The 22,987-nt window shown below is 47.0% G+C and overlaps 1 protein-coding gene across 1 annotated transcript; it reads right to left on the minus strand.

Moving 5' to 3' along the window:
- Window positions 1-976: 976 nt before the first annotated feature.
- Window positions 977-20,195, minus strand: DMAC2 (distal membrane arm assembly component 2). Its single transcript, XM_081922331.1, has 6 exons — window positions 20,075-20,195; window positions 13,108-13,298; window positions 10,803-10,883; window positions 8,430-8,557; window positions 5,354-5,516; window positions 977-1,510 (listed from the first exon to the last, which is right to left on the minus strand). Exons 1-6 carry the CDS (start codon window positions 20,111-20,113, stop codon window positions 1,291-1,293), a joined length of 822 nt encoding a protein of 273 aa, XP_081778457.1. The 5' UTR covers window positions 20,114-20,195; the 3' UTR covers window positions 977-1,290.
- Between the last annotated feature and the right edge of the window lie 2,792 nt (window positions 20,196-22,987).

Consider the following 22,987-nt stretch of genomic DNA (forward strand, 5'->3'; position numbering starts at 1 on the left):
TCCAATCGGCAAGTCCTAGGATCTGTGGTGTAACCCACAGCGTCACCCGTGTCCAAAAGTTCAGGACACGCATGCTATTTTATACCAAAAGCTGCTTTCGTTCTAAGGGCAGGTGGGGCTCGTCAGCCTGGGAAGGTGGCCCTTCTAGGAGAAGGGAAACTCTGATCCTAACCCTCTGCTGCCTTGCAGGATATCTTTGGGAGCAGAAAAGGCTTCGGAGTAAACCCTACACAATTCTGAAGTTGTCCCTAAGGTGGTTGGATGGTGCCTTGTACGTCTCCTTCCGTCAACTCCTCAGCCAAGCTGGTGCCCAACATCTTGCTCAGCTTTCCATTGGACAACATCAGAGAGGCCGAGAGGGGGGTCTTGTCAACTGAACAGCCCCAGACCTCCATCCACACTGCCCAGGTTTGCGCCCCAGCGAGGTCACTTTATTGCTGCTAACACGGCCATTTGACTTCACCCCCGGAAGCGCACTCTATTGTCTCTTGAGACAGACAGATGCCTGCAACAACAACTCTGGTTCTGGTGTGCTCACCAAACTACAGTGGTACCTCGGGTTAAGTACTTAATTTGTTCCGGAGGTCTGTTCTTAATCTGAAACTGTTCTTAAGCTGGAGCACCACTTTAGCTAATGGGGCCTCCTGCTGCCGCCGTGCCGCCGGAGCACGATTTCTGTTCTCATCCTGAAGCAAAGTTCTTAACCCGAGGTACTATTTCTGGCTGAGCGGAGTCTGTAACCTGAAGCGTATGTAACCTGAAGCGTAGGTAACCTGAAGCGTATATCGAGGTATACGATATATGATATCTTTATTGTCATTGTCCCATACAGAACAATGAAACTGCAACACTACATAAAACATTCAAAACCCCCTAAAAACTCTGAAACCCCATTTTAAAATACACTATACTACAGTATAAAAACCACTGTACCACTGTATTTAAAAGGGAACGATAAAAGCTCAGAGGTACACACTGCCAGAATACAGAGGGTCTGTTTATTATGTGGAAGAACATAAGGAAGGTGAAATAACCATAGTGCAGGCATTCTTTAGAACAGGGGTGGGGAAACTGTGTTGTTGGACTCCAAGTCCCATCATGCCTCAACACCAACCAAGCTGGCCGGGGCTGATGGGAGTTGGAGTCCAGCAACACCTGGAGGGCTACAGATTCCCCATCCCTGCTTAGAGCATCTTTTGTTGTCTTCGTGTCGCCTTTGAGGGAACGCTCCGATTTGCATGGTTGGTGGTGGTGGAGGGGAAAGAGTCTCTGAGATGCGGCCCTCCCCATTCAAATGGAGACCTCTCTCTTTTTCTGGCTTCCAGCACCTCCCTGGTGCTCCTCCTCTATTTCGCCTCTCTGTTTGTCAGAGTCCAAGGGCAGGTCCACCCCCTCAGGATAGTTCATTCCCACAATGTGACACTGAGGCAGCATCTCCTCCAGCAGGATCCGAACCAGTTCTTTGTGGCGGACGGAGGGCAGGTCGGAGACATCCAAGAACCTGAGATTCCTGAAAGGACAAGAGAGGGAGGGTTCATAAAGCAAATTTTTACCAATAGAGAGGGCTTTCAGCAAAGTTGTAGTGATGCATAAAGAAGGCTGGTCGCCAAAGAATTGATGCTTTTGAATTATGGTGCTGGAGGAGACTTTTGAGCAGGCACACCCAACCTGCGGCCCTCCAGATGTTTTGGACTCCAATTCCCATCATCCCTGACCACTGGTCCTCTTAGCTAGGGATCATGGGAGTTGTAGGCCAAAACAGCTGGAGGGCCGCAGGTTGGGGGTGCCTGCTCCTGAGAGTCCCATGGACCGCAAGAAGATCAAACCTCTCCATTCTGAAGGAAATCAGCCCTGAGTGCTCACTGGAAGGACAGATCCTGAAGCTGAGGCTCCAAGACTTTGGCCACCTCATGAGAAGAGAAGACTCCCTGGAAAAGACCCTGATGTTGGGAAAGATGGAGGGCACAAGGAGAAGGGGACAACAGAGGACGAGATGGTGGGACAGTGTTTTCGAAGCTACCAGCATGAGTTTGACCAAACTGCGGGAGGCAGTGGAAGACAGGAGTGCCTGGCGTGCTCTGGTCCAGGGGGTCACGAAGAGTCGGACATGACTAAACAACTACAACACTTGATGGTAGATTAAACACCCAAAGCCTTAATGGATTAATCAGGGGGGATTTTAATGAGGGCTCCAGTGTGTGGCCAATTAATCAATTGCAGCAATCAATTAACCACCTCTTGGTTGAGTAAAACAGTGCCCTCAATTAGCTGAGCGAAATACTAATTTAGCCTTTATGAAAACTCATCTTAGCCCTTATGCAAGACAGCAAATGTAATCTTAGAACAGAACAGCAAAGCCTCCTCTAAGCCATGACACACACACATCATGTCTCAATGCAATGACATTGCTTCTTTTAAAATACGGGTGCAGAAGAGTGTTCACAGTTATGACCCATGATTGAATGGTTTGTTTCACGGTTTCACGGTTTCACGGTTCACCGGTTCACCGTAGGCTAGGTAGAGGGGCAATATCGGGGATAAACCCTTTTATGATATTACATCCTTGACTATCCTTCAGTTTGATTTCAACAAAGTTATGTCATTTATTTATTTTTGCTATTGTGTTTTTACTTGGGTTGGAAGCCAATTCAGGACTTTCTGCAGTGAGACGAAAAATATAAATTTCATAAACAGAAGCCTAAACCAGGGACTCACACTCAGGGACTGAATACAGAATCCCTTGAAATGCTTCCTGGGTTGTGACAGGTCTTCTACCAGTGCTTCTCCATCGCTCTTCCTCAGGTGATGTTCATTAGCTGGAATAAGTCCTCTGATTGCCTCTTGTGTGGCTGGACGGACAGGGGTGTTGCAGAAATGTCTATTTTGTGCATGGCTGGAATGTAGCCCTGTTGTGCAAAGGTAAAAGCCCCATCTGCTGCCCTGCCCATAAGGGGGGGATGTGGGTGGCGCTGTGGTCTAAACTACTGAGACTCATGGGCTGGCCGATCGGAAGGTTGACGGTTCGAATCCCTGCGATGGGGTGAGCTCCTGTTGCTCAGTCCCTGCTCTTGCCAACCTAGCAGTTCGAAAGCACGTCAAAGTGCAAGTAGATAAATAGGTACCACTCCAGCGGGAAGGTAAATGGCATTTCTGTGCGCTGCTCTGGTTCGCCAGAAGTGGCTTATTCATGCTGGCCACATGACCCAGAAGCTGTACGCCGGTTCCCTCGGCCAATAAAGCAAGATGAGCGCCGCAACCCCAGAGTCGGCCACAACTGGACCTAATTGTCAGAGGTCCCTTTATCTTTACCTTTACTACCCATAAGGACATGTGTCCACTGGGCTGAAGAAGAACTGCCCACTCCCATTTTAAAAAAATACTAGAGGCAAATTTAACCAATCAACCCAAGGTTCCTTTAGCTAGTCCTGCTTTTAATCTGCGGGGCTTCAGGTTAACTTACATGATCCACTCCCATGCATTTTTTTTTAGCCTGCTTTGTGTTTACTCTGATTATAATTTTTTAAAATACGTTTTTGTATTTTCTACTGTATTACTTATTTGGTCCTTGTAAATTGCTTTGGGACTTACAAGCAACGCACAAATTCAACAAACCAGATCGGCTAGCTTTCCGGCGTATTATTAAAACAGAGAATTATGAAGGTTGCGAAGGTACAGTGCCTCTGAATGTGGAGGTTCCATTTAGCCGTGATGGCTAACAGCCCTCGGCAGCTTGGCTGCTCCATAAATGTTGCTTAATCCTTTTAAAAATAAATAAATAAACAAACACCCAAGCTGGTGGAATTTTGTTGTTGTTGTTTAGTCGTTTAGTCATGTCCTACTCTCTGTGACCCCATGGACCAGAGCACGCCAGGCACTCCTGTCTTCCACTGCCTCCCGCAGTTTGGTCAGACTCATGTTGGTAGCTTCGAAAACACTGTCCCACCATCTCGTCCTCTGTCGTCCCCTTCTCCTTGTGCCCTCCATCTTTCCCAACATCAGGGTCTTTTCCAGGGAGTCTTCTCTTTTCATGAGGTGGCCAAAGTATTGGAGCTGTATTCAGGATCTGTCCTTCCAGTGAGCACTCAGGGCTGATTTCCTTCAGAATGCAGAGGTTTGATCTTCTTGCAGTCCATGGGACTCTCAAGAGTCTCCTCCAGCACCATAATTCAAAAGCATCAATTCTTTGGCGATCAGCCTTTTTTATGGTCCAGCTCTCACTTCCATACATCACTACATCACTCACTGGTGGAATTTTAGCGGCAGGGAATTCCATAAGCTAATGACAGGTTGTGGGGAGAAACGTCTCCTTTTCTCAGTCCTGAAGTTCTTGCCATTCAGCATCACGGGGCAGTCCTGAATAGCCGGCCCGAAACAACCGAAAGGGGAAATCACCTTTGGAAAACTGGCGACACCGTGGGTGGCAGAGAGCCTAAAGGAACAGCTCATCTGCAAGGGCCACACCCTGTCCTGACTCAGGGTTGCAAATCAAGGAAGATGCTCCACGACCTGAACCTCTTCCAGATTGTCCTGATTCCCTACTTGTCTCTGCCTGACTCACAGCAGCTTTAATAATAAATAATAATAATAATATTTTATTTATATCCCGCCCTCCCCAGCCGAAGCCGGGCTCAGAGCGGCCAACAACAATAAAAGCAACACAGTTCACATAAAATCACAATCAATCATTTGAAATGAATTCTAAAATCAATTCATTCTAAAATCAATTCAAAATCAAATTAATGGCAACCACTGGGCTAGAATGCTAAGAGGATTACCAAAGGAGGGAGTCAGGCTGTGCCTTGGCCAAAGGCCAGGTGGAACAGCTCCGTCTTGTAGGCCCTGCAGAAAGATGTCAAATCCCACAGGGCCCTGGTCTCTTGTGACAGCGCGTTTCACCAGATCGGGGCCACGGCCAAAAACGCCCTGGCTCTGGTTGAGGCCAGCCTAACCTCCCTGTGGCCCGGGACCTCCAATATATTTTTGTTTGAAGAGGTCCTCCGTGTGACTTACCAGGAGAGGCAGTCCCGTAGGTACGAGGGTCCTAGGCCGTATAGGGCTTTAAAGGTTAAAACCTTTAAAGTGCTTCCCTCGCCTTTCGGTCCATGTGGTTTAGATCGGGGACAGGCAAACCTTCCAAACGCTTCTGGAGTACAACTCCCATCATCCTTTGCAACTCTTGGGAACCGTAGTCCAACAACTCCTGGAAGGACACTGGTTCTCCATCTGTAACCTCTGGACAGGACCTCTGACTTTATATCTGGATTCTGCTCTCAGGCAAGAGTTCCCTGGAGACTCCTAGCCCCTGCTTGCTAGGCAACGTGACTCGGACCCCCTTCGATTGACTGGTACTCACTCGAGCTGGTGGAGGCAGGCCAGCCCCCTCTCAGTGACCTGCGGGCACCCAGCCAGTGAAAGCTCCTGCAGGGTGTCTGCAAAGTTGTGAAGGCGGCTCAGACTCCAGTCGTCGATGTAGGGGCACCTGCTGAAGTCCAGCTGCTTCAGGTTTCTTTGGTTGACTGCGGGACGGAGGGTGGGAAGGAAAAGCAGGTTTGTAAACTGGCTGTGGCCAATCTGCATCTAACCCAACCCCCGTACAATGCCTGCCTGCATGTAACATGGTCCAAACAGGTGTGTGCTCAGTGCTAAAAAGAGATACTGTATTTTTGCTCTATAAGACTCACTTTTTCCCTCCTAAAAAGTAAGGGGAAATGTGTGTGCGTCTTATGGAGCGAATGCAGGCTGCACAGCTATCCCAGAAGCCAGAACAGCAAGAGGGATTGCTGCTTTCACTGCACAGCGATCCCTCTTGCTGTTCTGGCTTCTGAGATTCAGAATTTATTCTTTTTCTTGTTTTCCTCCTCCAAAAACTAGGTGCATCTTGTGGTCTGGTGCGTCTTATAGAGCAAAAAATACAGTACCTATCAGAACTCTGCAACCCTATTATGATGATGTATTTATTTATACCCTGCCTTTTTCTCTGACAGGGACTTAAAAGTAAAAACATGGCAGCTCTGTAGCACCTAACAAATTTATTGTGGAGGGGCGGTGAGGGGGAGGAAAGAGGTGTTGCCCAGAGCCCAATTCTATCAGATGCATGATAGGTATTTGATGAGACATTGCCGTTTCCTTTCCTACGCCACCCCTCCACCCATATAATAATTTATAATAATAATTTATTATTTATACACCGCCCATCTGGCTGGGCTTCCCCAGCCACTCTGGGCGGCTTCCAACAAAGATTAAAATACAGTAATGCATCAAACATTAAAAGCTTCCCTAAACAGGGCTGCCTTCAGATGCCTTCTAAAAGTCTGGTAGTTGTTGTTCTCTTTGACATCTGGTGGGAGGGCGTTCCACAGGGCGGGTGCCACCATCGAGAAGGCCCTCTGCCTGGTTCCCTGTAACTTGGCTTCTCGCAGTGAGGGAACCACCAGAAGGCCCTTGGCACTGGACCTCAGTGTCCATATGATTGCGTATCACCAGAAAAAAATCACTGGCTACTGCAGATCAGTTCTGTGTCCAGGGCAGCTGTCTACCAGCTCCATCTGGTATGCCGACTTGAGACCCTGCCTGCCTGCGCAATGTCTTGCCAGAGGCACACACCGTGTGGAACGCCATCCCATCAGATGTCAAGGAGATAAAGAACTACCAAACTTTAGGAAGACATCCGAAGGTAGCCTTGTTCAGGGAATATTTTTTAACATTTGATGCTTTATTATGTTTCTGTGAAACCATTGACCCCCTGCTGGTGAGGCTTGCTGACCTCCCGGTAAAGCAAAAACGCGACCTTCTCCTGTTAGGCAAAGACCACAAGACGACCTGGATTGTAGCCAGATTCTGCACACAGATCTGTAGGCGCAAATCATCCCCCGATTCAATCTGGTTTGTTAAGAAAATTCCCAAACCCGGATCCATGGGTGACTTTGGGTCATTTCTCTAAGGTAGTCTATTTTAAAGTTTTCATGCCTATCACACTTTAAAACTTAAAATCCATTGTTGTATATTGTTTTAAATGTTTTGTTTTGCTATTGGGATTGTAGTTCCATTTGTGTTTCTCAAGCTGGTCTCTGACCGTGATAAATTTCATGTTTCATGTATGTTTCTATGTGTTGGAAGCCGCCCAGAGTAGCTGTGGAAACTCAGCCAGTTGGGCAGGGTATTAATAATAAAATTATTACTAGTATTATTAAATTTTCCTGTTAGACAGCAACCACCATACAAACCTATGTTGCGACTGCACTTAGAATACCATGTGTGGTTCTGATCAACCTCACCTGAAAAACTCGCCCTCCTTGTGCCCTGCTAAGGGGTTGGGCTGGTGCAAACGGGACGAATAATGCCAGCATACAGCTCTAATTGTGTCACTCCAAAAAGGAGATTGCAGAGTTGGAAAAGGTTCAGAAAAGCGCAACCGGGAACGATAAAGGAGGATGGAACAATTTCCCTAGAAGGAAAGTTTGCAGCGCCCGGGGCTTCTCAGTTTGGAGAAACGGCGAGGCGACATAACAGAAGTTTATAAAACTACACGTGGCCTGGAGAAAGTGTGAGGGGAAAGGTTTTGCTCCCTCTCTCTGCCGCACTAGAACTAGAACTTGTGACTGTATTTTTGAAGATCCAGGACAGCTAAAAAGGAAGGGCTTCTTTCTGCAGCGCTTTTCTAGAGCTCACTGAGAAGAGGGACCGATTGTTAAACCACTCTGTAAAGTGTAGCTCTGTGAGGAGAATGGGATCTTCTTACAACTCTCGGCACCCTTAACAAACTACAGCTCCCAGAATTCCTTGGGGGGAACCATGGCTGCTTAAAGTGGTGTAAGAGTACAGTGGTACCTCAGGTTACATACACTTCAGGTTAGACTCCGCTAACCCAGAAATAGTGCTTCAGGTTAAGAACTTTGCTTCAGGATGAGAACAGAAATCGTGCTCCGGTGACGCAATGGCAGCGGAAGTCCCCATTAGCTAAAGTGGTGCTTCAGGTTAAGAACAGTTTCAGGTTAAGTACGGACCTCTGGAACGAATTAAGTTCTTAACCCGAAGGTACCACTGTACATTTAATGTATTGTGCAAATGGGGCCCAGGAGAAAGTGGTAAGATCAGTAAGGGGAAGGGGTGTCCTTGGAGAGAGAGGGACAGAGGAGGCCCAGATTCCTTATCTTCTGTGATGACCCCTTTAGCTACTTTTTTTTTAAAGGCTACGAAGGTGTGGGGGATTTAACTAAAATTGGGGGATTCAGGTGGGGGGGGGAGGCTTGCAGATTTCATTAACAGCCCCCTGTCTTCTCCCCCTATAATTTAACAACTGCTTGAAACTGCTGTGGAGGGTGGATACATTTGAACCCAGAGCCTCCAGCTGCCTATTCCTGCAGCGAGGACAACACAGGTCCGGCCACCTGAAAGCCCTCTGGAGACTCAAAAGCACAACGTCTTATTACCCAGGTTATCCAGGCCGTCGTAGTTGATGATGGAGCCGCTGAGGTTGGCTCCCTCCAGGCAGGTCTCTTTGTCTTGTAGGAAAACCAAGCCGCCCTTCTGGTCCTCCCATTCCGTTTTGCCCCGGAGCCTGAAACAAAAACCATGTTGCCTTGTTACAACCCGTTCTTGTAGGTGGTTCTCTCACAGGGCAGTTTCAGCAAAAGGCAGGAAGCAGACGCCATGTGTGCGCGAGGGGTATAATACTGGCAGGATTATTCAGATAATCTTATGGGACCGCCGCTCCTGGTATGTCCCACGGAGGACCTTACGGTCTTCAAACAAAAACATCTCGGAGGTCCCGGGCCACAGGGAGGATAGGCTGGCCTCAACCAGAGCCAGGGCTTTTTCGGCCGTGGCCCCGATCTGGTGGAACGCTCTGTCACAAGAGACCAGGGCCCTGCGGGACTTGACATCTTTCCGCAGGGCCTGCAAGACGGAGCTGTTCCACCAGGCCTTTGGCCAAGGCACAGTCTGACCGCCTCCTTCAGTAATCCACATAGAACAGTCTAGCCCAATGGTTGCCATTAATTTGACTCTGAATTGATTTTAGAATTGAATTGATTTTACAATGTATTTCAATAAATTGATTGTGATTTTATGTACATTGTGTTATTTTTACTGTTGTTAGCCGCTCTGAGCCCGGCTTCAGCTGGGGAGAGCAGGATATAAATAGGTTCGGACGCCTAACAGGTTCTAACTTTGAGAGAAGCTCAGAGAATAATGGCAAGGGAAAAGGGCCCTTTCTGGTTCCCATTATGGCATGATCTACCCAGTGATTCCACCTGGATCCTTGGCAGGTAAAGGTAAAGGGACCCCTGACCATTAGGTCCAGTTGCGGACGACTCTGGGGTTGCTGCGCTCATCTCGCTCATCTCATCTCATGTGGCCAGCATGACTAAGTCGCTTCTGGCGAACCAGAGCAGCGCACGGAAACGCCGTTTACCTTCCCGCTGGAGTGGTACCTATTTATCTACTTGCACTTTCATGTGGTTTCGAACTGCTAGGTTGGCAGGAGCAGGGACCGAGCAACTGGAGCTCACCCCATCGTGGGGATTCGAACCACCGACCTTCTGATCGGCAAGCCCAAGAGGCTCAGTGGTTTAGACCACAGCGCCACCCGCTCTATCCAGGCATGCTCTACCTAGAGATTTCCACCTGGCTCCTTGGCAGGTAGCACCAGGTAAAAACTTAACCTTTTCTCAGAGGTCTTTGACTGCCTTAGGCAATAGGGTTTGCTGTTAGCTGTGCTGCCAAGTTTTTCTGCTACTGATATGGAGGCTTCCTTTGTACATTTTTTTTATCACATGTGTTTTTATGCAAATATGCTTCTACTGCAACATATATTTACCAGTTAATATCCAACTGTGAAGCCAGAACTCTTTCTTTTAGGGCTAACTGAAATACAGTTAGAAAAGGATTATGGACAATTACTCCAATATATGATTACTGCGACGAAACTACTACACGCCAAAAGATGGAAAGACCCACTATAGAAGAATGACTGATAAAATTATTGGATTTGGCTGAGATGGCTAAGCTAACATGTTTAAGTAGAGAAAAATCACCACTAACATTTGTTAAGGATTGAAAATTTCTTAGGGACTTTCTGCCTGAAAGAGAAAATGAACTTCTAATAGTTGGATTTTAAGACTGAAAAAGAAATACTGGTTTATAGAAGAGAGAATGGTTGGATCTTAAAGAATAAAAATCATATGTAGCTGTAGAGACTCAGAACTCCTTTTTTCTACTGTATCTTTCATTAGTTTTTTCTTTCTTTTCCTTTTCTCTTGCTTTCTCCTCTTTAGATTTCTCCTTTTCTTATACTTTCTTCTTTATGACTTTTCTCTTTTTTATCTCTATTTTATCTCAGCATATTATATAAAAAGATACTTTACAATGGGTATGTATTTCTGTATATCTCTGAATAAGTATCAATAAATAAAATTGATTCATTGATAAATTTATCGAACAACAAAAAAAGGGCAACGTATGCTTTGAAATACATTGTATGTATTTTTGTATAACAAGAAGCTCAGCAAACAATAGCTACGTTTGTTTAAAAGCCTTTTCTTTCTCCTTTCCTGAGGGGTTTCTAGAGGTGTTTTTAAATGCACGAGTGACTGGGATCAACAAAATGGCTCCCACAGAAAACTGGCAGAACAAGCCGCCCACCCAGTTTTATTCTAGCTGCCTTGGGCTATAAAACTGGAAAGAACATCAAAGAAAACACCAAGCGGGAATCTACAGAGGCCCTCAGGGGATCAAGAGTCTCTGAGAAGATCCTCAGGTAACTCCCACAATGCAGTGCTTTGGCCAGAGCACGTTTGACATACCTAATGCTTCCCTTCAAAGCCAGGACAAAGAGGGCAGCTGCGATATTTCCCCCAAAATAGTTCTTCGCCTGGATGTTGTATCTGAGGGTCAAGTTGGGACATGTTAGTCATTCAAATCACTTGTAACCTGCTCTTTGTCGTTCACCCGATCCCACATTAAAGAAGGGCATTAAAACAAAACAAACAAACAAACGTGGTCTAAAGCTACGCTGGGGCGGTAGGAAGCTCACTTTATGACGCTAATTTTTCAATCCCTCTTTCCTTTCCAACTTTGCCTCCATCTTCCTCCACACTGAGCTCTCCTCCAGACTGGATTATTGTAACTTGCTCTACGTGGGGCTGCCCTTGAGACTGACCCAGAAACTCCAGCGGGTGCAGAATGCTATGGCAAGACTCCTTACAGGGTCCTCGCTGCGGGATCACATTCATTCAGTGCTATACCAGTATAGGATCAGGTTTAAGGTGCTGGTTTTAACCTTCAAAGTCCTATACGGCCTAGGACCCTCGTACCTATGGGACCGCCTCTCCTGGTATGTCCCATGAAGGACCTTACGGTCTTCAAACAGAAACATCTCAGAGGTCCCGGGCCATAGGGAGCTTAGGCTGGCCTCAACCAGAGCCAGGGCATTTTCGGCTGTGGCCCCAATCTGGTGGAACGCTCTGTCCTAAGAGACTAGGGCCCTGGGGGACTTGACATCTTTCCGCAGGGCCTGCAAGATGGAGTTGTTCCACCAGGCCTTTGGCCAAGGCACAGTCTGACCCCCTTCTTCTGTAATCCTCACAGAACTCTAGCCCAATGGTTGCCATCAGTTTGGTTTGAACTGATTTTATAATGAATTGATTTTAGAATGCTGTACTATTTTACTGTTGTTAGCCGCTCTGAGCCCGGCTTCGGCTGGGGAGGGCAGGATATAAATAAAAATTTATTATTATTATTTATAAGCTAGGCGCCAAATGACTCCTTAAACCGGGGTTACTGTTACCAAAACGGAACGCCTGGTTCCCATTCTGGGGCCAGAGGGCTCGAGAGTCGTATTTTTTCAATACAGTACGACTTTTGGGTTCCTGAAATCCATTCTGTTCGTGCAGCTGAAGTATCACAGATAGAATTCTACAGGATGCGTTGCTAGTGTGAGAAAACAGTCCAGATTCAAGGATCCCCAGGCAGGCTGTCCGACTACAGCTCCCATCATCCCTTCCCTTTGGCCATGTCGGCTGGGGCTGGTGGGAGCTGGGAGACCAGCAATGCCTAGAGGGTCACCTCTGGTCTAGAAACTGTTGGAGGAACCCGATATGGAGGAAGGGGTTAATTTCCTTCATGTGCAAAACCATCCCATGTAGGAGGTAAGGCAACATGTGCAAGGTCAGCGAACCCAGTTACTATATAGGCGGCACTGAGCCATTGCCATAAGTGATTAAGGCATATCAGCTCATTAGTCAGTCAGCGAGTCTGTCTGTGAGCTGGAGTCTGTGACGCCTTAATTGCTGGAGCAACAGAAATACTTTGTGCTTGTATATACAGTATCTGTAATTTGGGCGGAGGTTGTGTTCCAAGGCAACGTGTGTGTTGGTGTGATGTGCTTCACCCTGCCCCCTTCCGGGGCCAAAAATAGTGCATGCATCTGTGGTCACACATGTACCTTAATAATAATAATAATAATAAATTTTATTTATACCCCGCCCTCCCCAGCCAAGGCCGGGCTCAGGGCGGTTAACAACCAATAATAAAAACAAATTGATTGAAATACAACTTAAAAACAAGGTTAAATACAACATTAAAACATTAAAATACAGCCTCATCACAGGAGGAGAAAGGAAAAAAGAAAGAGGGGGAATCAAATTGATTCCAAGCCAAAGGCCAGGAGGAACAACTCTGTCTTACAGGCCCTGCGGAAAGAAATCAGATCCTGCAGGGCCCTGGTCTCATGAGACAGAGCGTTCCACCAGGCCGGGGCAAGTCTTGTTGAGGCTAATCTAACTTCCTTAGGGCCCGGGACCTCTAAGGTGTTGCTATTTATGGACCTTAAGGTCCTCTGTGGGGCATTCCGGGAGAGACCTTACGCCTTGAATGTACGTAGGTGGGGAGTTGCCTGTATCTGTATCTACAAAGCCTACAAACTGTACATATACATCAGGATCCGGAACTGTATTACTGAAGCCTTATCTTCTGCAGCTGTAAAATGTCTTGGACCTTAAGCTGCCTCTGTGTGGTGACTGGAACTGGGGACAACTTCTGCCACGTGGGTCTCTCACCTCAGATTCCCAACAGAAACGTTCCTGAAAAACATGAGGCTGGGGCATATACCTGTTTTTCCTTTGTGCGTTCCATAGCCTTAGCCTCTTGCCAAAGTCTACAATGGTTTCGATGTCATAGAAGCGGTCGCAGAGGTACTGGAGAAACTTGCTTTTCACGGGACCTGGAGTGGGGAGAGTTGATTTGCTCCTATACCGGAGGCTGGTATAGCATAATGAGACAAAGCCTCTGCTGTGCTGGAACTGGAGAAAGAACAAACAAGGGTTAGGGGTGAGGGAGAGAGAGAGTTATTTGGAAAGGAAGACACATTTTGTCGAAATATTGCAGTTTCCTTGTGTCATTCATTCTTGCACCTCCAACGGAAGGTTGGAAATGTAACGTGACCATTTCCCACATTAACACGATAAATCCTTTTTAGGCCACCATTCTTCCGCTTTTCCAGGTCCAGCCGCTTGTTAACTCATTCAGCAATATAACTCTCCTGCATAATTTTTGGCACTTATATATTCTGCTCTATATATGCTGGTGGGGTCTAATTCCTATCTAGGGCTGGGCGATACGTGGTTTTCAACAACGCAATATATCACCAGCTAAACATTGCGATATACAGTGGTATCTCGGGTTACATACGCTTCAGGTTACAGACTCTGCTAACCCAGAAATAGTACCTTGGGTTAAGAACTTTACCTCAGGATGAGAACAGAAATCGTGCTCCGGTGGTGCAGCAGCAGTGGGAGGTCCCATTAGCTAAAGTGGTATCTCAGGTTAAGAACAGTTTCAGGTTAAGAACAGACCTCCAGAACGAATTAAGTTCTTAACCCGAGGTACCACTGTACTGATATATCACAAAGTCTGAAATAAGGTTTTCCCCACATTGTGATTTTTGCATAGCACACACACACACACACACACACACACACACACACACACACACACCATGATTCGCACTATATCACCAGGTCAAATATTATGAAACAGATATCACAATAAGGACTTCAAACTGCTTTGGTATGATCTATCACCCAGCCCTACTGCCATCATCCTTGGCCATTGTTCACGTTGGCTGGGGCTGATAAGAGCTGGAGTCTAACAACATCTGGAGAGCCTCTTCCCTACTTTTTTAACCATGTACAGTGGAATCTTGGTTCTCGAACTTAATCTGTTCCGGAAGGTTCATTTGACTCCTGAAACCGAAAACCAAGGCGCGGCTTCTGATTGGCTGCAGGAGATTACATATATGTATTTACGCTTACTTCTATCAATGTTCAACTGTTTTTTAATGAGTGGGGTTTTTTTCACTTATGTTTTAGTGGTTCTTATTTTTATATGTAAGCGGCCTTGAGTCCCATCAGGGGAAAAAGGCAGAGTATGTATGTATGTATGTATGTATGCATGCATGTATGTATGAATAAATAAATATCTTGGTCTGATCCAGCAGGGCTCTTGTGCTGGTCTCCAGTCTATTTAGATCTGTTGTCCCCCCACTCTCTCTTATCCTTTCTTTGACTCTTTCTACACCCACCCACAGAAATATGCCACAATTCCCATTTTATATGCACAAGCAGCAGTTGGTCCTCCTGATGAGCCCATATTGTTTCGCCATATTGATTCAGATCTGGAGCTCTTACATCCAGATCTGTCAAACTAGGGTTGCTAAACCGGCCATACTAGAAAAAGAAAAAGAACTTTGTGGCAGGTGAACATCCCCATCTGCTAATGTCTGCAGACAACACACTGCTCATAAGAGACAAAACCCAGGAAGGAATTGGCAATCCCATCCGCAATCCAAGGTGCCAAACAGATGCATTAAGGGCTCAATTGCTCTCAAGCAGAGAAACAGGAAAGGAAATGTTAAAGAGGGAAACCAACAGACCACATTTCTTCCCAGCCCGTCTAGCTCAGTGTTTTTCAACCTTTTTTGGGCAAAGGCACACTTGTTTCATGAAAAAATTCACGAGGCACACCACCATTAGAAAATGTTAAAAAAATTAACTCTGTGCCTATATTGACTATATATATTAAGTAATTCTCTTGAATAGGAATCAAATAAACACAAAGAAAGAATTTTATAATTACTTTATTATGAAATAGTAAGTAAACAGAAATATGAAAAATTATAAAATACTTTATTTTTAAATCTTTTGAATTTTTCAATTTTTCCCGCGGCACACCAGGCAACATCTCGCAGCACACTAGTGTGCCGCGGAACAGTGGTTGAAAAACACTGGTCTAGCTGACAACCAAATCAAACACAAGCCAGGGAAAAGAAAAGTCCTGTTTACAAGTTGCCCTCTGGCACCGCAGCAAGGCTGGCTGCATCCGCTTCAAAAAATCTCAGACTAGTTAAGCAATTAGGATGTTGCCTTATGAATCACGGGAGGGAAATTGCACAGCAGCAGTTTCAGAGTTACCTCTCACACTTTCTTCCTGTGCAGCCATAAGAACAAAAGAGAAAGCCAACTGGATCGGAACGTGTAGTCCATCTAGGTCAGGCATCCCTAACCTTTGGCCCTCCAGATGTTTTGGACTACAATTCCCATCATCCCAGACCACTGGTCCTGTTAGCAAGGGATCATGGGAGTTGTAGGCCAAAACAGCTGGAGGGCTGCAGGTTGGGGGTGCCTGATCTAGGTTAATGTTCTATTTTTAACAGCAAGCAACCAGATTCCTCTGGATATCTGCAGAGCTGAGACTTCTGCTGTGCTGCTGTGCTGCTCTCCCCGCTGCCACTTTGCACAGTGAGCAAGGGAAGTCTCCTGTTCACATCTCCCCTCATGAACTCACTTCAACAATCCGCTATAGCCCTCTTCAGACATTTTGGGCTAACTCAAAAGATGGAAAGTGGACAGGAACGCGCGCACAAACCTTACAACCAACCACGCATCTAAGTTTTGTTTTGGCTCCGCTTCTGTTGGCACTTACTACCTAAGTGTACCATTAGAGGCAGCAATATTTTGATTTAACCAATTAATTACACGTAGAGGATTAGCAGCACAAGCTTAACACTGTCTACTCAGATGCAAGCTCTATTAAATTCTACTGGGCTTGTTTGTTGTTGTTGTTGTTTAGTCGTTTAGTCGTGTCCGACTCTTCGTGACCCCATGGACCAGAGCACAACAGGCACTCCTGTCTTCCATTGCCTCCCGCAGTTTGGTCAAACTCATGCTGGTAGCTTCGAGAACACTGTCCAACCATCTCGTCCTCTGTCGTCCCCTTCTCCTTGTGCCCTCCATCTTTCCCAACATCAGGGTCTTTTCCAGGGAGTCTTCTCTTCTCATGAGGTGGCCAAAGTATTGGAGCCTCAGCTTCAGGATCTGTCCTTCCAGTGAGCACTCAGGGCTGATTTCCTTCAGAATGAAAAGGTTTGATCTTCTTGCAGTGCATGGGACTCTCAAGAGTCTCCTCCAGCACCAGAATTCAAAGGCATCAATTCTTTGGCGATCAGCCTTCTTTATGGTCCAGCTCTCACTTCAATACATCACTACTGGGAAAACCATAGCTTTAACTATACGGACCTTTGTTGGCAAGCTGATGTCTCTGCTTTTTAAGATGCTGTCTACCGGGCTTACTCTTGGCTAAATGGGATTAGGCTGCAATCCTAACCACACTTTCCTGGGAGCAAGCCCCACTAAATTCAGCAGGATTTACACTGGAGTAGACATGGCCAGGACTGAGCTGTAAACCCTTTTAAATAGTGCACAACCCTGGATAAGGTCAGAAATCTAGCAGGTAACTGGTTTCCTGGCAAGGAGACAACAGTGAAGGCAAAAACTCCTTCTACACATTTTCTGTCTGCCATGCAGTTGCTAACAGCACAAGAGCCCTGCCAAGCAGAAACAGCAACCCAACATTATAAAATTATGTATTAAGAATGCTGTACAGAATAGAATACTGTAGTCAAAACACAGAAGTAGCATCTTTTGTTGATGTATAGCACCACCAGCTGGTCGTACAGCATACACTGTTTTTGGAATCCACATTACAGTGATACCTCAGGTTAAGAATTTACCGTATTTTTCGCACGATTGGACGCACCGGACCATAGGACGCACCTAGTTTTCAGGGGGGGAAATCAAGGAAAAAATATGATTCCCCCCCCCCCCCCGCTCTGGGAGCAGTGGACAGGCTGCACGCAGCTGTGCGCTACTCCAAGACCTCCCTGCTTTTGCGCGAGGTGGGGGAATTCCCCCACCTCCCGCAAAAGCCCACAGGAGCCCCGCTTGACTCCTGCGGGCTTTTCGATCAGGAGGGAGAAGGGACTGAAACGGCAGTCAGTCCCTTCTCCCTCCTTGGGGAAAAGCCCCCAAGAGCCGTGCGCTCTTTAAAGGCTGCGGGGCTCTTGCAGGCTTTTCTGCGAGGTGGGGGAATTCCCCCACCTCCTAGAAAAGCCAGCAGAAGCCACGGAGCTTCTTTAAAGAGCGCACGGCTTTTGCCTGCTTTTGCGGGAGGTGGGGGAATTCCCCCATCTCCCGCAAAAGCCTGCAGGAGGGAGAAGGGACTGACTCGGCCAGTCAGTCCCTTCTCCCTCCTTGGGGAAAAGCCCCCAAGAGCCGTGCGCTCTTTAAAGGCTGCGGGGCTCTTGCAGGCTTTTCTGCGAGGTGGGGGAATTCCCCCACCTCCTAGAAAAGCCAGCAGAAGCCACGGAGCTTCTTTAAAGAGCGCACGGCTTTTGCCTGCTTTTGCGGGAGGTGGGGGAATTCCCCCATCTCCCGCAAAAGCCTGCAGGAGGGAGAAGGGACTGACTCGGCCAGTCAGTCCCTTCTCCCTCCTTGGGGAAAAGCCCCCAAGAGCCGTGCGCTCTTTAAAGGCTGCGGGGCTCTTGCAGGCTTTTCTGCGAGGTGGGGGAATTCCCCCACCTCCTAGAAAAGCCAGCAGAAGCCACGGAGCTTCTTTAAAGAGCGCACGGCTTTTGCCTGCTTTTGCGGGAGGTGGGGGAATTCCCCCATCTCCCGCAAAAGCCTGCAGGAGGGAGAAGGGACTGACTCGGCCAGTCAGTCCCTTCTCCCTCCTTGGGGAAAAGCCCCCAAGAGCCGTGCGCTCTTTAAAGGCTGCGGGGCTCTTGCAGGCTTTTCTGCGAGGTGGGGGAATTCCCCCACCTCCCGCAAAAGCCAGCAAAGCCGTGCAGCCTCTTTAAAGAGCGCACGGCTTTTGCCTGCTTTTGCGGGAGGTGGGGGAATTCCCCCATCTCCCGCAAAAGCCTGCAGGAGGGTTGGAGAGTAGCGGGAAGGCGTCGCGCGCCTTCCTGCTGCCCCCCATCCTCTGGGGCTGGCGATGGGGGAAGCGCTGCTTTCCCCCCGCCAGCCTCAAAGGCAGGTTGGGGAGGTGCGGGAAGGCATTGCGCGCCTTCCTGCTGCCCCCCATCCTCTGGGGCTGGCGATGGGGGGAGCGCTGCTTTCCCCCCGCCAGCCTCAAAGGCAGGTTGGGGAGGTGCGGGAAGGCATTGCGCGCCTTCCTGCTGCCCCCCATCCTCTGGGGCTGGCGATGGGGGGAGCGCTGCTTTCCCCCCGCCAGCCTCAAAGGCAGGTTGGGGAGGTGCGGGAAGGCATTGCGCGCCTTCCTGCTGCCCCCCATCCTCTGGGGCTGGCGATGGGGGAAGCGCTGCTTTCCCCCCGCCAGCCTCAAAGAGCAGACTCTCCTGGCTTCAGCGGAAGCAACGGGAAGCCTCCGGAGCGCAGGCTTCGAGGCTTTGCCTTGCTATCGCTGAAGCCAGGGAGCCTGCATTCGCTCCATAGGACGCACACACATTTCCCCTTCATTTTTGGAGGGGAAAAAGTGCGTCCTATGGAGCGAAAAATACGGTAATTCGTTCCGGAGGTCCGTTCTTAACCTGAAACTATTCTTAACCCAGTGGCGTAGCGTGGGTTGTCAGCACCCGGGGCAAGGCAAGTAATTTGCACCCTCTAACCCGTGGATTTGCGCCCCCTAACCCATGGATTTACGCCCCCTAACCCTAACCCCTAGATGTTGCGCCCGGTGCGGCCGGCCCCCCCTGCACCCCCCACGCTACGCCACTGTCTTAACCTGAGGTACCACTTTAGCTAATGGGGCCTCCCGCTGCTGCTGCACGATTTCTGTTCTCATCCTGAAGCAAAGTTCTTAACCTGAGGTACTATTTCTGGGTTAGTGGAGTCTGTAACCTGAATCATATGTAACCTGAAGCATCTGTAACCAAAGGTATCACTGTAATGAAAACAAGTGCAAACCCAAGGAGCTGTAGGTCTTTCAGTTTAGCCAAAACAAAATAAAGACTAGACACTTATGAACTCGGCTACTCAGAAACCAATACACATTTCTCTATTATATGAGCAACTGTCTCCATGAATGACTGTACAAAAGGAGAGAGGAAGGGAAAGAGCAGCTAAGGAACCCTTTTTGCTGGGATGGGAGAATGTGCTGCTGACATCTTCCTAGCAAGGCTCCTGTGCTTTTAGCAGTAGCAGGTGTCAGGCAAAAATGCAACAGGAGAAACTATCCCCAGCAGAGAGATGTAGTAATGGGGAAAGTTTCCAGCTACTAAATTATCTCTTTTGTCACAGCTGTTAAAGCACAGCAGCTCTGGTATAATAGGAAGTTGGTAACCAAAGTAGCTATGAGCACTCATCATCTTCCCCCAGGAGATGCAAGGAGTGTTGCCGGTTCCCACTTTTTTATGTCTTGCTGCTGATAAAGTCCTCCAAATGGAAGCTTTGCTTGCAGAGAAATTCAACAGTAGGAATAAGCGCCCCTTGCTTAATTTCTGTCTGCCAAGTTGCTGCTAACGGCGCGGGCGAAAAGCCCGTAGAAAAGGTGACAACCGTGCAGAGCAGAGATTAATTTGGGAAGGAAAACATCAATTTCCCCAGCAGCCACATGGAAAGCAGCAACAACAGCACATTCTCTTATCCATACCGGCCGTGTGAAAGTAAACACTTCCTCGCTTCCGACTCCCCACCCCCGGTCCTTCCAGCTCCGCTGCTAACATGGCCAAGGCAAGATTGCCAAGGGGGAAAAAACCATGCACCTCCACCAGGTCACTTACCAACATGGGCGCAGCCATCTTGGACAAGTCATGTGACATTCGGTACGGGCACTTGAAGGAGGGCGGAAACGCCGTCTAGGCTCCTGTTCCAATGCTACTGAGCATGCGCCTTATGTTCTGGGCATGCTCAAAGGCGGCAACTGAAGTCTCCGGTCGATTTCTTGCCCTTACCTGGAATTGGAGATGTATTTACTCTATGTGTTCTCAAGGCGGAGGAGACGAGCTCCTTTTAAGGAAAGAGGGCAAGACCTGTCCAAATCGATGTGGTGCTATCAGATAAAATTCATTTGACCAGGTGTTGAAACATGTAAAGGCTTCTTTCCTGGTTGACAGCAAGACAAGGTTTTACCGGCTTAGCCAGGATTTCATTCTTTTGACCAGGTGCAACGACAGGAAGATTGAAACCAGATGGAAATTCATATGTCGTTTTCGACATGATTTATCTAATTTCTGCAAGATCGTGGTGATTTAAATAAAGAATGAGGTTTTGGAAATGTCTGCAAATGTCCAAAGGGATTGTTGTTAACAACGATTGTTTTAAAAGTGCCGCTTTGAGGCACTCTGCATGTGATCAGAGGCACTGTATGGATGGGTGTAAGTTGGTGTAATAAAAGGAAGGCATTCAGCACATGTTCACAAGCAAAACCTGCATTGTTTCTGGTTCCTCCAGGTCAGAGTGAGAAATAATATTACCATCCCCACCATTTCCTTCCTATCTATCTATCTATCTATCTATATCATCTATCTATTTATCTATCATTATCATTAAAAATTTTCTTTTACAATTTAGAATACTCATTTAAACATCCTTGAAATATCAGCGACTTCCCTTCTCTTTCCATAGTTCATTTTGCACATCATAAATCCCTGCATATTTTACAAAAACTAAACCATTCAGTATTCCGTTATTCCATCCATCAAAACTTATTTACACTGTTGAATTTATCTTAACGCTGCCAACGTTTTCAAGTGTACACAATTTCTCACCGTATATTCAATAAACATCTTCCAACCTTCTCTAAACATATGTTGTTATTCTTCTATATGTACCATCTCCACCATTTCCTTGCCCAGCTACTGTCTTAAGAATAACTTTTCCTTAATACTTCCTTGGGCTCCACAGAAGAGGCCTGTGGGGTGAAACGTAAAGCATCCATCATTCTGCTTTCAAAAGCAGTAGGCAGATATCTCTGAGAAGCTTGCAAGTAGGTTGTACAAAGAGAAGACCACCTGCCCCTACGTGTCATTTTTCAGCATCTGTTCTCAGAGACAGCAGCACATTCAGAGCACTGTGATGGCTTCCCTGAAAGAATCATGGGAACTGTAGTTTGTTATGGGTGCTGAGTTATTAGGATACTTCTCCCCCCCTCACAGAGATACAATTATCAGTCATTTATGAATCAATGCCTCTCTACAGGGAGCTCTGGGAATTGTAGCTCTCCTAACAAATCTCAGCACCCATAACAAACGACAGTTCCTAGGTTTTCCTTGGGGGCAGCCATGGTTGTTTAAAGTACAGTGGTACCTCAGGTTACATGCACTTCAGGTTACATACGCTTCAGGTTACAGACTCCGCTAACCCAGAAATAGTGCTTCAGGTTAAGAACTTTGCTTCAGGATGAGAACAGAAATCGTGCTCCTGCAGCGCAGCAGCAGGAGGAGGCCCCATTAGCTAAAGTCATGCTTCAGGTTAAGAACAGTTTCAGGTTAAGAACAGACCTCCGGAACGAATTAAGTACTTAACCTGAAGTACCACTGTAATATGTTAACTGCTCTAAATGTATGGCGTGTTTACCTGTATACTAATACTAATCTTAACAAATCTTTCAGGTGCTCATACTTAAATACCCGCAACAGAGAGGTGCAAGAGGTTTCTGCAGACTTAGGGGAACCTGCAGAGGTTCGCAGAATTTATATATATATATATATATATATATATATATATATATGCTTTCGTAGATTTTCACGGGTACAGGAATGCAGGTTTTGGTGTCCTCGGGTGTCTTCCCGTGTAAAAGTTGGGGTGTCTAGGCGACGTTTCGACGAGGTCTCACTCGTCATCTTCAGGCTGGTGCTTTCGGCTTCTTGTTACTGGAACAGAGCAGGATCTCAGTGTTTGAGTTCCTATAAATACTGTTGAGGGGGTGTGGTGTATAGCCTCCAATGTTCTGGGCAGAGAGGAAGTTCCCAGGCTAGTGTGCCTTTTCTTCTTTTGTTCCTTAATTACTTGAGGGATATCTTGAGTGATTTCTTGAGTGATATCCTGAGTACCACTTAGGTGGGTCATTAGGTGTGGATTAGTTGCTAAAGTCTAGAGGTCAAGACACAAAGACTTTAGCAACTAATCCACACCTAATGACCCACCTAAGTGGTACTCAGGATATCACTCAAGAAATCACTCAAGATATCCCTCAAGTAATTAAGGAACAAAAGAAGAAAAGGCACACTAGCCTGGGAACTTCCTCTCTGCCCAGAACATTGGAGGCTATACACCACACCCCCTCAACAGTATTTATAGGAACTCAAACACTGAGATCCTGCCCTGTTCCAGTAACAAGAAGCCGAAAGCACCAGCCTGAAGATGACGAGTGAGACCTCGTCGAAACGTCGCCTAGACACCCCAACTTTTACACGGGAAGACACCCGAGGACACCAAAACCTGCATATATATATATATATATATATATATATATATATATATATAAATCAAGGGGAGGGGAAGAGATCATTATTTCAGCCACTCTTACTGTGGGCTCAGTCATGCCATTAAAAAGTACTATGACGTAATTTCAAGGAGTCATGGCTTCCTTCAAAAAATCCTGGGAGTTTGCTGTAGTTTTTTAAGGGTGCAGAGGGTTGTTAGGAGAGCTACAAAGCTCCCTTATTCCCCTGTTTCTAGAGTAGTTTAACAAC

This window comes from Podarcis melisellensis (genome assembly GCF_964234715.1).
Source record: "Podarcis melisellensis genome assembly, chromosome: 8".
Lineage (NCBI taxonomy): Eukaryota > Metazoa > Chordata > Lepidosauria > Squamata > Lacertidae > Podarcis > Podarcis melisellensis.